This window comes from Gobio gobio (assembly GCF_949357685.1).
Source record: "Gobio gobio genome assembly, chromosome: 14".
NCBI classification, from domain to species: domain Eukaryota; kingdom Metazoa; phylum Chordata; class Actinopteri; order Cypriniformes; family Gobionidae; genus Gobio; species Gobio gobio.
In genome coordinates, this window is record NC_137107.1 from 38,442,313 (window position 1) to 38,457,991 (window position 15,679).

The 15,679-nt window shown below is 38.1% G+C and overlaps 1 protein-coding gene across 12 annotated transcripts in view; it reads right to left on the minus strand.

Annotated features, from left to right (window-relative positions):
- LOC307137543 (putative E3 ubiquitin-protein ligase HERC1) overlaps positions 1-15,679 on the minus strand; it is a 93,852-nt gene that overhangs the window by 42,485 nt on the left and 35,688 nt on the right. For 6 of the 12 annotated variants that reach the window (XM_079835260.1, XM_079835265.1, XM_079835259.1 and 3 more), the window contains exons 23-38: positions 11,828-12,122; positions 11,660-11,738; positions 11,498-11,546; positions 10,495-10,733; positions 10,168-10,365; positions 9,674-9,794; positions 8,418-8,658; positions 7,939-8,114; positions 6,998-7,257; positions 6,781-6,885; positions 6,516-6,683; positions 6,200-6,439; positions 4,275-4,358; positions 3,902-4,118; positions 2,415-2,724; positions 787-1,559 (exon numbers count right to left, since the gene is read on the minus strand). In XM_079835260.1, coding sequence (XP_079691386.1) covers positions 787-1,559; positions 2,415-2,724; positions 3,902-4,118; positions 4,275-4,358; positions 6,200-6,439; positions 6,516-6,683; positions 6,781-6,885; positions 6,998-7,257; positions 7,939-8,114; positions 8,418-8,658; positions 9,674-9,794; positions 10,168-10,365; positions 10,495-10,733; positions 11,498-11,546; positions 11,660-11,738; positions 11,828-12,122 — 3,555 coding nt within the window. The remainder of the gene's footprint in view (positions 1-786; positions 1,560-2,414; positions 2,725-3,901; positions 4,119-4,274; positions 4,359-6,199; positions 6,440-6,515; positions 6,684-6,780; positions 6,886-6,997; positions 7,258-7,938; positions 8,115-8,417; positions 8,659-9,673; positions 9,795-10,167; positions 10,366-10,494; positions 10,734-11,497; positions 11,547-11,659; positions 11,739-11,827; positions 12,123-15,679) is intronic. The other 6 variants (XM_079835261.1, XM_079835263.1, XM_079835258.1 and 3 more) reach the window with 4 other exon arrangements.

The window sequence follows — 15,679 nt, forward strand, 5'->3', positions numbered from 1 at the left end:
AAAATTATTCAATTATATTAATAAATAATTTAAACCTAAATAAATAAGCAAATAGCAGATACAATAGCAATTCAATATCATTAGCTATTTTTTTTCTATTTTCACTTTTGCTATTCTAAACTATTAATAATAATAATAATACATTAATACAATTATATGTATATTAAATTACATTACAATTAGTGCTGTCAATTTGATTAAATCACAATTAATCGCATCTAACATAAAAGTTTGTGTATACATTTAATGTACTATATAAATACATATATTATTCTGTATATTTACATATACATACATATTTAACTTTTATGTTTAATCGTTTAATGTTTAATTAATCGTGATTCATTGATTTGGCAGTAATTACAATTTTCTAATTATATTAATAATAAATAAAAAAAAACAAATAAATAAATAGTAGTAGTAATAATAATGTATTATATTATTATTACAATTATTAATAATAATAAAAAATTACATTATTAAAAATTAAAATTATTTCATATTAAAATTAAATTAAATTAATAAATAAATAATTAAAAACAACCAAAGAACAGTAGTAATAATAATAATACTGATAATAGTAATTCATTTAAATAATAATCAATTAAATCATTATATTACAAATAAAAACAAATAAACAGTAGTAGCAGTAGTAATAATAATACATTTATTATTATTATTATTATAACTACTATGCAGAGATAAGTTACCGAAAGGTGGTAAACAAATGAATAAACCGTTTTCAGCTTTTTAGCTTGTTCACATGTTCATGCAAAAGCAACAAACCTTTGTGTTCCTTGCTTCCATCCTGCAGTCTGTTCAATGCTCCTTTAAAGATGATGATCTGGGCCCTCTCGAGGTCTGATAAGGCCATGGCCTGTTTAATCGGACAGGGTCTGACGGCCCACTTCACCATGCTCCGCACCACAAACTGCAGCACAGAGCGCAGCTCGGCGCTCTCCTCCCCACCAGCAGAGGTCCTCGCTGGGTCAGGGCTAGTTACGCTGACTCCTGCATCTGATTTGGGAACCAGGAGAAGATCTGTGAACTTCCCGCAGCTCAGGATGACAGCCAGAGATTTTAGTGCCCCCAAGAGGAGGTAGGAAATGCGGACTGCACGAAGTTCCAAAGCAAAAAAGTCCGCCCTGGGTTGGGGTGCAAGGATTGGTGGACAGGGGGCGCCAGCACGGTCCTCGTTTGACTGTGTGAGGGTTTTGAACATCTCATCTTGGTTCTCCTCTCTCCTCTCCTCTGCGTCATTTTTGACCTCTTCCACAGGACAACTCATTCCCTCTTCGTCCATCATAATGCGAGCGATGTCCTCATCCAAACGTCTCTCCAGCTCACTACGTGGGCCGCCCTCTGAGCTGATTCGGTTCCGTGGCAATGCGGATGATCCGGAAGGAAGCTTCTGCTCATCCAAGATGCCGGTCATCAGGATGAGGTCGAACAACACGGATGCTTTGAGGCCGCGGCAGCGGGACACGTCCAGCTGGGGGATGTCGCACGGCTCCAGGGAGGAAAGAGGTGTGTCGCTAGGTGACCAAGAATTCAGGAAGCTTTGGGTTAGTGGGACCACAGCAGGTCACAAGCAGTATGAAGATGAGGAGAGGAGTGAGACGGAGGGGGCAAGACAGAAATAAAAGAGTGGAAAGGAAAGGATACCATGATTAGAAAAAAATGAAAAGGACAAAAGACAATACAGGAAAAGGGAAGTGAGGAAATTGAAAAAGACAAGATGCATGCAACTGGCAAAAAGAACAGGACAGATATAACATACAAAATATACAAAAATTACAATGGCATCTGGGCACAGACGCCAATGACAGAGTTGGAGAACATCAAGTTGTGGTTTTAAAACATTTTGATGCCAAGGACACCAAAATATGAGGGACATCTTTCGTAAAATATAACGCCAGCTATATATGTTCATGCATAAAGATCAATATGTTGTGAGAAAAATATTAGCAGCATATTATAAGGACATCTTTTTTCTTAAATTAAATAATTGGCTTTTATATTGTCATTGTACTAAATTAAAAACAAGTTAATAAAATGTTATTAGTCTGAAAATTTGAGTGTTTTTAGATGTATAAACCTTTTAAAAAAATTATCATAAATAATGCATAAATAAATAAAAATAATTATACTGAACTTGGTAAATGTGTTAAAAATGTATTGTGTTAAGAATAAGATAAGCTACGGTAACACTTAGTAATTTCATAGTCTTGTTTCTCTTTTGACAGACCCCCAAACTCCCCCAGATCCCAGTTTGAAACTCTATATTTACACCAAGCATTTTCACTGCCAACTGAATAAAAAAAATAGGGTATTTTTTTTTGTCTGCATTTAAGAAAATCATCGTATAGCATATAAAGTGAGAGTACGGTATATGAGTGTATTTGTGTGCTTACCTCACAGTAAAATCAGTCTCCTCCCACTGAAGCTTAGCTAGGGGGCTTCCGTCTTTCAAGACCCCGAGCAGGGTCGCCCGTCGACCGCTGGATTTGTGCAGGCAGGTCCCCCCAGCACGGAGACCGCTGTCCACCCCTCCGATGAGGGCCATGACAGGCCAGACTTCAGTGCACAAAATGCTGAGCTGGGCATCAGAGAGCCCCGCCGGGCCAGAGAGGTGGTCTGTCGACGTCCCGACATCTACCCAAGCAGAGCCCCTCTCTCTGTTCACCCCACATTTCTCTTCAGACTCATTACTGGCATGACCTGCTGGCAGAGGACAAAATGCAGAATATATTAACCTTTAAATGAGGATTCTGTTATCAGACAGAGGATGATTTAAAACAATGAAGAACAGTGCACGCAAGGATATTTTACGGTTTTCCTATTCCTACACTTACTGTTTTACAATTACATAATTAGTGTAATATATAACTTCAGTGTTTAAAAAAATCTAAGAGTAATTTTGTAAAATCTTACAATGAAACCTTATTCACCATTGAAAATCCATCTGTCAATCATGGCATCACTTTAATATTTGCATAATGAGTTGTAAATGTGTTTTTAAATCACACTTTGCTTTGGAAGGACAGATTTTAGACAGTATTGTAGACAGTGTTTATATAAGTTTGGTAGATCCTACAAAATGGTTTTGATGAAAATAACTGACATATAATTAAAAATGTCCTTTTATATAAAGTATTTAACTTGAAAAATGTAAGATTATATACGCTCCTGCAAACAAGATACGTAATCAACATTTTAGACCCAGAAAAATACATTTAAAATGTATATTAATATATTTTGCATGCATTTAAATACATTGTATATACATTTTGTATTTTATATATCTGAAATATCTAGTTTATTTCTAGAATTTATGTACTACAGGCTTGATATAACATAGTTAAAGGTGCAGTGTGTATAATTTATGAGGATCTATTGACAGAAATGCAATATAATATACATAACTATGTTTTCAGTGGAGTATAAAGACCTTACATAATGAACCGTTATGTTTTTATTTCCTTAGAATGAGTCATTTCTATCTACATACACCACGGGGTCCCCAAACAGTGAAGTCGCATTTTGCACCATCATGTTTCTACAGTAGCCCTTAATGGACAAACTGCTCTACAGAGTGCTAGCTACTCTCTGCTGTCTCAGATGACATCTTTGTCCAGTGTCGGCCAGCGTAGCTTCTCTATGTGCTTCGAAAGGGAGGGGTGAGGGATGGGCGGTTGCAATTCGCAACATCACCACTAGATGTCGCTAAAATGTACGCAGTACACTTTTAAGCTAATGAACACGGACTAACACATTTCCAAAATAATAATTTGCAGTGATGCCAACTAGAATTCCCTATCATTCTATCCGAGACTATATATAATATTATATAATACGTATATTCTTGTTATCCAAGTAGTCGTTTAAGCAGTTAACTGACCTATCTTGCCATGTCCCTCCCTCATGAGAGGGTTGATGAGCTGTAGTTTATTCAGCATGTGCTGGTTGATATGTTGAACCCAGTCATCGTTCACGTACAGCCGTCTCAGCAGCTGAACTGTGGACTCCAGCAGAACCGTCGCCCGCGGGCTGCACAGTGGCTCCCCTGGTAAAAGATCGCTAGGCATTCCACGCATCTGCAGGTCACACAGCGCCACCTAAAGGCCAGTGGAGGAACAAGAGGTTTTTGTAAGTTCGGAGTTGATTTGTAGAGATTTGCATTTATTTTTAGCAAGCTTATTATGAATTGTGTTTCAGTTCCGGTATGATTTACTTAAAAAGGGCCCATTAGTGTATAGGTTTAAGAGGCTGACCTTTTCTCCTGGGTTGCTGCTGTAGAACAGAACACAGGGGTAGAGTTCTGTGGCATCCACTCCTTCAAATGCCAGCTTGGGCTCCTACACACCCACACACATAATAAAAAAACAGTTAAAAGAACTTCGTAACACAGTTTGCCATAGATTTTCATTAGTAGTAATATATTATTATTAAATTTTTTATTAATTTGTACAAAATTATTTTCCATAGTAAAAATGTGTCTTAATTTGTCAAGGCTTTTGAATCAGTTTCATGTGTGCGACTTCATAATACATCATACTATTTCCAAGTGAATAATTACAGAACTTGATTTTATCCCGTGGGACTCAATCATAAGGTATTGTTTTTCTTAGCATCAATACTTTTTTTCTGGCTGTGATTTTCATTTCAGGTTATTACAAGAAAAAATTAAATTGTGCACATTTATTAACAAGTCTATTAACCTTGACATATAAAATAATATATGATAATAATAATCATTTTGTATGAAATAGTATAATATGCATATGTATTTATGTGTATATGTGTTTGTTGAGTATCATATTTGATAGATCAGGCATTTATGGCTCATACAGTATGATCTAGGAGAATATAGAGCTCATATTCGAGAAAAACTAAACAAAACAACTTCAGTACAGTCTACTGTACAAGCGTGAATTTGTATTTCCTTTATCCTGAGACTTATTCATTTCACTTTTCGGGAGAAAAAGCCTTTACATTTACAACTTTCTTTATTACAAAACAAACAAGCAAACCCAGCCCAGCCCAGGTGAGAAAAAATGAACACAAAAGTAGTGTAACGCATTACAGTCCATAAAAATGTTAGTTGCTTTTTAGGGAGTAATGCAATATTGTAACACATTACTTTTAAAAGTAACTTTCCTTAACACTGCCAGAAAGTGTTCATCTTGAAATATTACTAACAATATATAAAAGTTATTTTTAAGGCCAGGACACACCAAGCCGACGGTCGGCCGCCGGGCAACATCGGGCCGTTTTTGAGCATCAGCTGTCTAATTTTTCCGGTGTGTTCCACATCGTTGGCTCTAGTCAGTTTTTTGGGCCGATTCAGCATGTTAAATTGGCGTCAGGACGTCGGTGAGAGAGAGAGAACTCTGATTGACTGTTCAGCTTAGCGAACGAGAATAAAAGTGAAAGTGATGAAAGCGAGCAGGACGGTACAGACAGAAGGCTATTGTAATTTTACATCATCTTACCTGGGCATTTGAAAGCGCAAATATTTCCGTAATAACGAGCTGACTGGAATGAAGAAAGTGATCAGCGTGATTGATATTCAAAATAGTAAGCAAGCGCTTATTTGTTTACGGTTTGTATATCTGCAGTCCTACTTTCGGTTTCCATTTTTGAATGACAAAAATAGACTATTGATACCTTGCTGAAATAGATATCTCCAAACACGCAGTCGCAGAGCTGCACGTGCTAGTTGACAGTCACCTTTAGTCCTTTTGGTGTGTTCAAGTGCAGCTTTTTGGACGAGATGTAGCCGACGAGAGGCGACAACACAGTCAATTTCCGTCGCTGCTAGTTTTTTGACGTCGGCTTGGTGTTATTTCACAGCAAAAAGTCACAAGTACCACAACCTGAAGAAGGATGTTCTAGGAATGATACTAAAATGACATTTATTTGCTAAAAAAGTATGAACTATCATGACAGAATGCCTGTAGTAGATTGTGTGCAACAGGTTTTTCAGCAAAGTTTTGATCACCTTAACAATTGAGGCCCTTTATCGGGATAAATCTATCAAGATCTACTCATTTTTATTTCATGTCATCTTTAAGTGTAACTACTGTAGCTTCTAAATCAAGCAACACTTTGTTTGAGGGCAATTATAATCCATATTGTACCTTTACACTGTTGAGCTAAGTGGGAAAGTGTTTTTATCTCATAAACAGGCACTGACCCTGTTGTTTTTGGCGAAGGAGATAGTTCTAGCCTCCATGTCTAGGATGCAGGTTATTGTGTCGCCCTGGGTGAAGGAGGGCAAGGCTCGTCCCAGTTCTCCTCCGTGATACAGGCTACCGCTGTAGGCCCGGTACAGCCACATGTCTGTGGTGGTGCGATGGTTGTAGTCCCGGATGGGCCATCGGGACACGCCGATACACGTCCCTTCATTTCCCCTGTTCTCCTTAGTGATATAAAACTAAGACAAAAAAAACTAAACATATTAGAACATGGACCCTGTAAAGGACACCAGTAACTGTATTTTGCATTGGTACCTTCCAGATGAAGCATCCAGATGTGATGGCAGTGGTGGCCAAACCGTACCCTTTTCCCCCTGATCCATGAGATAGCACATTCCCGCTCTCCAGAGAACAACAGATCAGTTTATGTGGGTCAAAAGAAAAATCACCAATAGGAATACATTCATCTTCACTTCCGCAGTCCTGGAAGACACATAAGCACATAAAACAAACAATCTAAAATCCATGGACACAAATACGAGCGTGTGAAATGTGGACCGATAGAGAAGAGTTGAAATACCCTAATTATATTTTCAGAAGTTCTCTCTTTTTCTAATTTCTTTCTCAGGGCCACAGGTTCCTCCCACATGTATGTGGACAAAAGGCTAAACAACTGATCCACAATCTGAAATAAAACGAAAAATGACATGGTAAACGCTTATTAGTCAGAATCAACCAAGCACCAATCATTCAGTGTTAAGTGAACAGAACTAATAAAAAAGCACTTCCTTTCTCACCTGTTTCATGACGACAGGGTCTGAACAGGAAGGGAGAAGAGCTTCTAGAATATGGAAGGCCAGCAGCTTTGTCCGCAGGTTGTGTAAATGTGGATTTCCCGAGTTGCATTTGTATGAGATAATTGTCATCAATGGATCAATCCACTTGACAAATGCTGAGACTCTTTTGGCGACCCTTAGTGACAAAATGCGCCTTAGGAAGACTAGAAAGTCAGCGAGCTGGGACTCCACAACCCTGCTGCTACGAACTATATCTGCACCTAAAATTCAACAAAAAAGTGTATATATGTATATATATAATAACATGTATAATATGTAATATAATATACAATACCATTCAAAAGTTTGGATTCTGTAAGATGTTTTTAAACAAGTCTCATATGCCCATCAAAGCTTTATTTACATAAAACAGTAAAATTGTGGGTTTCACTTTATTTTGATGGTCCCTTTAACACATTCTGTTGACTATAAATAACATTGCACCTACATGTCTACTAATTCTCATTAGAGTGTTAGTAGAGTATTAGTAGACTGGTAGGGTTAGGGTTAGAATAAGTTGACATGTACTTGCAAAGTTACTTATAGTCAGTAGAATGTCTGTTGGAGGACCATCACAATAAAGAGTTAGCAGACATTAAGCAGACAGTCTACTGATAATCTAATGAGAGTTAGTTGACATGTAGTTGCTAATTTACTTATAGTCAACATAATGTTCAAAAGGGACCATCAAAATAAAGTGTTACCAAATTGTGAAATAATAGTATATTATTACTGTATTGTGGTAGTTTATAATATTACAAAAGCTTTCTATTTCAGATAAATGCTGGATCAAAGAATGCTGAAAAAAGATTGTAGCTACTCAAGTTATTATTAAAGTATGATGAAACCGTAAATAACAAAATAAATACTATACTAAAGAAGTGTGTGTTGTTATGACTCACTTTCTTGTTTGGTTGTTTCTTCTTGGATGTGTTCTGTGGTGTCTCTCTCTAGCACCTCCTGCTGGTGGACTGCATGTAACAATCCCTGCAGCTGCTCGCTCATTACATCCATGAGAGCCTGGGACACGTCCAACGGCAAGGTCTCTTCACAGGAACTGGAGAAACACGCACGGTAACTGCAACTGAACAACCTGAATTATCTGTTGCCAGGTACTGTAGCATGTGGCCAATCTTTATGGCAGAAGGGATATTTGCTGATTCTAAAACTTTTTAGATGACATGATGTTTTGGAATTTCTTTAATTGACACTTTGTTTACTATGCAAAATTGTTGCATAAAAGCAATATTATGATGTTAACATGAAAAATGCTTTGAACGTGATTATCTAAGGCAGCAGTTTTCAATGTGTGTTGTTTTCAGGGCATATTATGGGAGGTGTTCTCCCGTTTTGTATTTAATTAACTAGTTTATAATCTCACCTGGCCGCTATGGCGAATATCTGCAGGAGTCTGGCAGCGGCCAGCTTCACCGCCCCACCGAGCTGCATGTGGCCGGACATGGAGGCGGCCAGCCAGCGTTGGTTCACCAGCACACAGGTGTTATCAGTCAGCGTGGACAAGATCTCCAGAACGCCACATTTAATAATCACAACCAGATCCACCGGCTGATAGTGAAAGTTCAGAGCAAAGACTGTAGCTAACAGCAGGTGCTGATAAGAGCCTGAAATGAGACAAATCTATGTTAAATCACTGATTAATTAAACTGGTGTGTGTATTATTAGAATACTAGGACTGTGCCAAAATACATAATGCAGACAAGTTCAAATTTAACCACAAAGCAATATCCCAAATGTTGAATCAGTGGGCAATGATAACATTAAAAACAAATCATGTATTTAAAAACAATATGTACTTTTTTGCCGCTCGAGGTTGCTTATTCAAAACAAAGGCGTAGCTTGATGACGCCTTGATTTCACAAAGCTTTTATTATGCCGCAGACGACCGCTTCCGCTTCTTCCGCTCAGCGGAAGTTGTTGCACACTGCAGTAAGCTAGATTGATATTAGGCACGGTAAAGCATGGTACTCGCCGTAAATCAAGAAAACGAGATTTAAACAATAAGACTAACTGTGTTGAGCTATATAACAATGATTCGTTTTCTGTCGATGAATGTATCCAAACAGTTGCTCACCTGTATGATAAAACACAGACGCTGTGTCCCAATTCGCATACTATCCGTACTAAATAGTATTCGAAATAATAATTAGTAAGTCCCAAATCGTAGTATGTTGAAAAGAGTATTCCAAAGATTCCCAGATGGTCTACTATTTCTGGTCAGAATTCGAAGTGCAGATCGATGCGCACTCTAAGGGCTGATATGGCCCACAACCCATTGCGAGATGGACAAGGATTTGATTAGAACTACAAAAGCGGATAAGAAGTGTTAAAAAACTACAAACATGACGGTTGTGACAATTATCAGTATTTAACCTGACGAAAAGATATTTATTCAATATTATCCACATTATATTTCACCTGCAGCAGCATTGTGAACTTTTGTACTGATACGATTGGCCATTAACTTTTAAATGCATCACTATATTTAAACAAAAAAAATCTATGAAACAATCCAAAAATTATTTAAGCTTAGCTGGCTTAAGTTTATAGTTAATTTTATAGTTGTTTTTTTTGTAGTTTAGATAAATGTTGCATGCATGAGTAAGAAGCATTACCCACCTGCTTGTTCTCTCTCTAGCGCCACCTTCTGTCTTAGCACACGCACAAGCTGCTGGTAGAGCGTGTGAGCTGCAGACTGTAACTCCCTCTGAACACTGATAGGAGCCGACTGAGTCCCAGCCTACACACAAAAACACAAACAAAGTCATCTAGACACCTGAAATCATATTTTAATATGCGTTTAAGATCACAGTGATTGTGCATCTAAATGTAAGAACACAGATTCTCCGTAATTTGGCGATCATAAGATGTCTGTGATATACATGCTTTTATCTTTGCTAGCAAACAAAGGATCATTTACCCCAAAAAATGGGCAGGACCTAATTTTTAAAACCAATCAGGACAAAATTATCTTTGTTTTTATTCAAACAAATGATCACCTCTATGAATGTTTTTTTCCTCAACATGTCTTGCATTCATTCAACAAAATTCAAAATAAGCATGATGAAAAATGAATTTGTATTTAGGCTGATGTCATTAACAGCATGTCTTACTGTATAATGGTGAATCTTGTTGTTAGGTGCCACTAGACTGCCGGTGATCGGGGCTCCCAGGCCAAAGCAGCCAGAGAGGAACTGGAGCTGCACTGACTGCAGGAGGCCTGGAAAACGTGGGGGCGCTAGCGAGCTGCCACTCTTTTCCTCCATCTCTGACAGGAAGGTGGAAATCTGACACAAGGCCTCCAAACGCACCTGGACGGAGAGTATGAAAACAATTATACTATTACTGTATGAGAATATTACATGACTGTTAATACACTTAGTTCTTCTGAACTTTAACCAGTTATTGAACATAAAAATGATCTGCCATGGCTTTCCCACCTGAGCTCTTTGGTGTTGCTGTGCCATGGCTACAGTGATGGCTTTGGGGTCCGCCTGTGCACCTCCATCTTTGTCTACCAGAGAAGAGATCCTGAGGAGGCTCCCACACAGGAAATGGAAGACCTGGCCCAGGATGGGTGTGTCACCTCCACCCGGGCACAGCACGGTACTGGGACTGATGCACTGCCGCAGTCTTTCCCAGGCGTCTTTCATGATGCCCAAAGAACAGAGCGGAAGGCCTAGCAATAAATAGGGCTGATTAGCACAGAAGTGTGATATTTAAGCAAACTAAAATCGATGACTCCGGTATATGTGAAAGGAGAGAGAGAGAGAGAGAGAGAGAGAGAGAGAGAGAGAGAGAGAGAGAGAGAGAGAGAGAGAAAGAGATGTAATGTGAGATAGCAGACATGTGAGAGATTAAACATGTAACTATAGATGCGTTTCAGATTTGATGTGCGAGATCAGATTTGTGACATTCTTCTGAATTCTTCAGAAATCCGATTAAACGTGAGATCAGCAAGTGAGATGAGAGATCAAATGTGAGATCAGACAGGTGAAAATCAGAAATTTGAGAAATCGGATATGAGAGATCAATTATGTGAAACATATTGTATGTGAGATCACTCAGTTCAGACATATAAGATGTTATATGACAAGATATGCGAGATCAGATATGAGAAAACAGAAATGAGAGATTATTTATGCGAGATGAGACATGGTCAATTAAAAATGAGAGATTAGATCATTTGAAAAAGCAGATTTGAAAGATCAGACATTTAAGATATCAAGTATGTGAAATACGTGAGCTCGGACGTAAGATGTAAAATATGTGAGATCAGACATGTGAGGGAACAGTTATGTTAGATGAAATGAGATAAGACAAGAAATTGGAAACAACCGATAAAAACGTGATATCAGACATGTTAGAAATCAAATCGGCAGCATATACAATATGTGTGAGATCAGACACATAATAACTTAGTATGCTACTATATACACTCACCCATTTTATTCTTGAATGACCCTGAGGAGCTTTTAGACTGATCTAGTGTCTTTAAAAGAGAGACGAAAGACCACAGGTGAAAAAAAAGAAAAACAAGAAGACCCAAACGAGAGATCAATTCATAAATATTAAACTACGGGGAAACATGGGATGCATAAATACCTCTCTCTCACTGAATATTCTCTCGGAGGAGGACTGTAACTCCATCTTTGTTCCTAACTCCTCATAGTAGAGTGGAGATCTGTGGAGTGAGAGAGATTTATTGCATACACTAAATTTATCCCACGGCATGCGCAAGCAAATGTTCTGTAATTGTACACAAACGCAAACCTTGCCAAACTCTCAGTGGGCGTCTGCGACGACACAATCTCCTCCTGCCAAGCAGCTCGGACCCCCAGCAGAAGGAAAAGGCAGCGGGAGACCAGCAAGTGGCATGCCGCCGGGAAGGACAGGCCCTGGTCAGTGGTGCTGTGGCGGTCCCAAGGCCGCTGGGGAGGCTCTCTGTCTGGCGTTCCTGGGCTCTCAGTGCTGCTGGGTAACGTGCTAGTGCCAGACGACTCGTACACGGTCTCGTTCTGTTGGAGCTGCATGGCCTCACGGGTGGCCAGGAAACACTGCAGAACTTCTTCAGGGAGGAGGAAACATGCAAACAGTTTGCAATTACACAATACAACAACAGAGTAAGTATTTTAGAGCAAATAATGCCACATGTTAATCACAACCATGACACATCTTGCACAAACCGATCGTTTCATAAGACCTTATGAATTGTGTATCGTCAGGAGCCATGGGTATTAACGCTTTCCCCGCCAGCATTAAAAAATTAAAAATTACAAAGTTGCCAGCCACCACCATCTTCATCATCATTTTTTATTGGCGCCGAGAATATTTTGTTGTTTGAATGTCTGAACATGCAAAATATCGAGAAAAAGAACAGAGCTTTAAAAAAAACCTTTTTTAATCAACACTTGAATGTGGGTAAGTTTCGTTAAAAAAAGCAACATTTTGAGCCAAAAGTTGAGAAAAACACGTTCTTGCCAAAGACTACATCCAGATTTGATTCAGAACAATGGTCAAAACATATATGGAGTAGATATAGTCCATCAACCCCCCACCCCCCAAGATTGCACAGTCCTAGCCACTTCCTGGGTCGACATTTCATTCAGTAACATTAGGACAATTTTGTTAATTTATTTGATGTTAAATGGTGATGATTGCATTATTTTACATATGCATCTGCTTACAAATGATATCGCTTGTTTCTGCTTCTTCTTTTGATAGGGAGATTCAGTACTTTTTCAGTAGATGTGTCATAGTGCCCCCTACCATATAACAGTGAAAACACGGAAAGCCAGTAACTTCTGTCAGTGGCGGGGAAAGAGTTGTTTTAGTTTTGCCTGTATCCACCTTATTCCTACGCCCCATGACGCTTTGCGCAAATTATGGGTGTGACTTCCGTTAAGATGTAAACAAGCAGTGAAAGGCTCGCTCTATGAACGCAATACCTAACCCTTCAACCATCAAACATTAAATGCACATTTAAAAGTGTAAAAGCATCAACAAGGTACTTCCAATAGACCGTGAAGTGATACTTTCCACTGCAAAAACATAATATATGTCTGTATTATGTAACATACAATGCCTTAATGAAAAATGCTCATTAACTTCATCATTGCGTGATACTATTTCAAAGGGATTTCTGTCATTTTGATAGATAATAAATTGTATTTATCTGTAAAAACAAACCTGGAAAGATACGTGAGGATTTGAGGAGAAAAACGAGAGATACTTTGTGCATTCCAGTTATAATTATTAACTGGATATATCGTAAATGAAATCAGGTGAACAAACCACAAATGTGCAGTGTATGTTGTCTTTTTCTATCCTGTTACAGTAGAATACAAAGGGGAAAAAGAAAATTATAATGAGGAAAATAATGCAGCGACTGAATAGAGCTCTTGCCATAGTTATAACGTCATATACTCGTAACGTACTTTCAACTCATTAAAACAGCAAGCGTTAAATTATTCTCGTGATGTCTGAAAATAAAACATGAAAGAAAATTGACAGCTCATTCAGTCAAACTAATGGATAAGCTTTATTTGTTATGCAACCTTATGATTTGAAATGACTTGTTTCAGTCTTTTTTTGAATCGAAGTTCCCCAAACCGGAAGTGCCGCCCATACTTCAAAACACAGTAGGCTTGTAAGGAATAAGGTGTATATGTTTTTTTGACTCTCAAAGTGACGGTAGCCATTGGCTTCCATTATATGAATCACAAAGGACCACAGTTTCAGCTAAAAATCTTCTTTACATTTCTACTGAAGAAAAAAAAAAGACACCTGCAGCTTGTAAGGCCTGAGGGTGAGTAAATTGACAGCAAATTTTCATTTTTGGGTGAACTATCCCTTTAATTCAATGTGTTACCTCCTGTTTGTTTTTTAAATATTTGTGAAATTTACTAGCGATTACTGTGTACAATGTAAATTACAATGTAAATCCTGCAACAATTGTTTTCAGTTTAATGACAAGAGGTGGACAGTAAGTATTTTTTAAAGTATTTTTACTTTACTCAAGTACATTTTTCAAGTATCTGTACTTAATCAGAATGTTTTTGTTTGGGAAAACTTTTACTTCACTACATTTCAAAGCATACTGTCATACTTTTTACTGCACTACATTTAATAAATAAAAGTGTTTTTTTCCCCTTTAATACTTAAAGGGTTAGTTCACCCAAAAATAAAAATTCTGTCATTAATTACTTACTCTCATGTCGTTCGACACCCGTCAGACCTCCGTTCATCTTCAGAACAGAAATTAAGATATTTTAGTTGAAATCTGATGCCTCTGAAAGTCCTCCATTGGCTCAATGGTACTCTACACTCTCAAGACCCTTAAAAGGTACTAAAGACGTCATTACAAAGTCCATCTCACAACAGTGGTTCTAAAATAACTTTATGAATCGGCGACAATAGTTTTTGTGCGCAAAAAAACCCCAAATAACGACTTAAATAGTTGATGACGATTTCAAAACAAAGCATCATGAAGCTTCGAAACGTTATGAATCACTGAGTTGATTCAGCAGTTTGAATCGCCAAATTTCAGCAGTTTGGCGGTTTGACACGCGATCCGAATCATCATTCGGCTCAGTGATTCATAACGCTTTGAAGCTTCATGATGCTTTGTTTTGAAATCGTCATCACTATGCAAGTCGTTATTTTGGGGTTTTTTGCGCACAAAAACTATTGTCGCCGATTCATAAAGTTATTTTAGAACCACTGTTGTGAGATGGACTTTGTAACGACGTCTTTAGTACCTTTTAAGGGTCTTGAGAGTGTAGAGTACCATTGTGCCAATGGAGGGCTTTCAGAGGCATCAGATTTCAACTAAAATATCTTAAAGAGCACCTATCATGGCATTTAAAATGTTCCAAATATTGTTTTAGAAGTCCCCAACAACAGTTTTGCATGCATGCAATGACAAAAAAGACTTTAGTTTTCTTATAATATGCATTTATTTTTACCTGTTTTGACAGCGATTCTCAAATGATTCCTTTAGTGATTCACTTTTCAAAACCCCGCCTTTACGTGACGCTAATCTGTGGTGATTGGTCCGATGACCCAGTCAGTTGTGATTGGTATAGTCTGTGCAGATATTTTCGGAAACGGAACGCCCATCAAAGTCTTATAGTGACAGTAATTTGTTAATATGTGTCAGGAGTTATGAATATGAAAACCGCGTCTGTACGTTTGATTGTAATATGAGCCTCAGCTGATCTCATTCATAAAAAAAACTCCTCTATTCTCCTCACGAAGACTCGCGACAAATCAACATCCCTCAGGGCTTTTAGTTCAAAAGTGTGCAGATGAGGAGACATATTGATAGATTCTCATATGTCTGTGTCAAATTTCTAAACAGAGGAGTATTTTTTATTCAATACTTCCTCAAAATGCGCAGATATAGCCTAATCATGAGCGATTGAGTCTCTTATGTGTTGTTTTCAATTCATACTGGCAGCCGGATGGCGCTCTGTGCACATGTAGTCTATGTACAGACAGACGAAGAAGATACCATGTGCCATAATAGAAGTCCATAATAAAAGCTTCCTGAGATCGCGAAACATACATTTGACGACTAATAAACACTCAATCGCGACGATGTATGGTTTGTCTTCAAGCCAC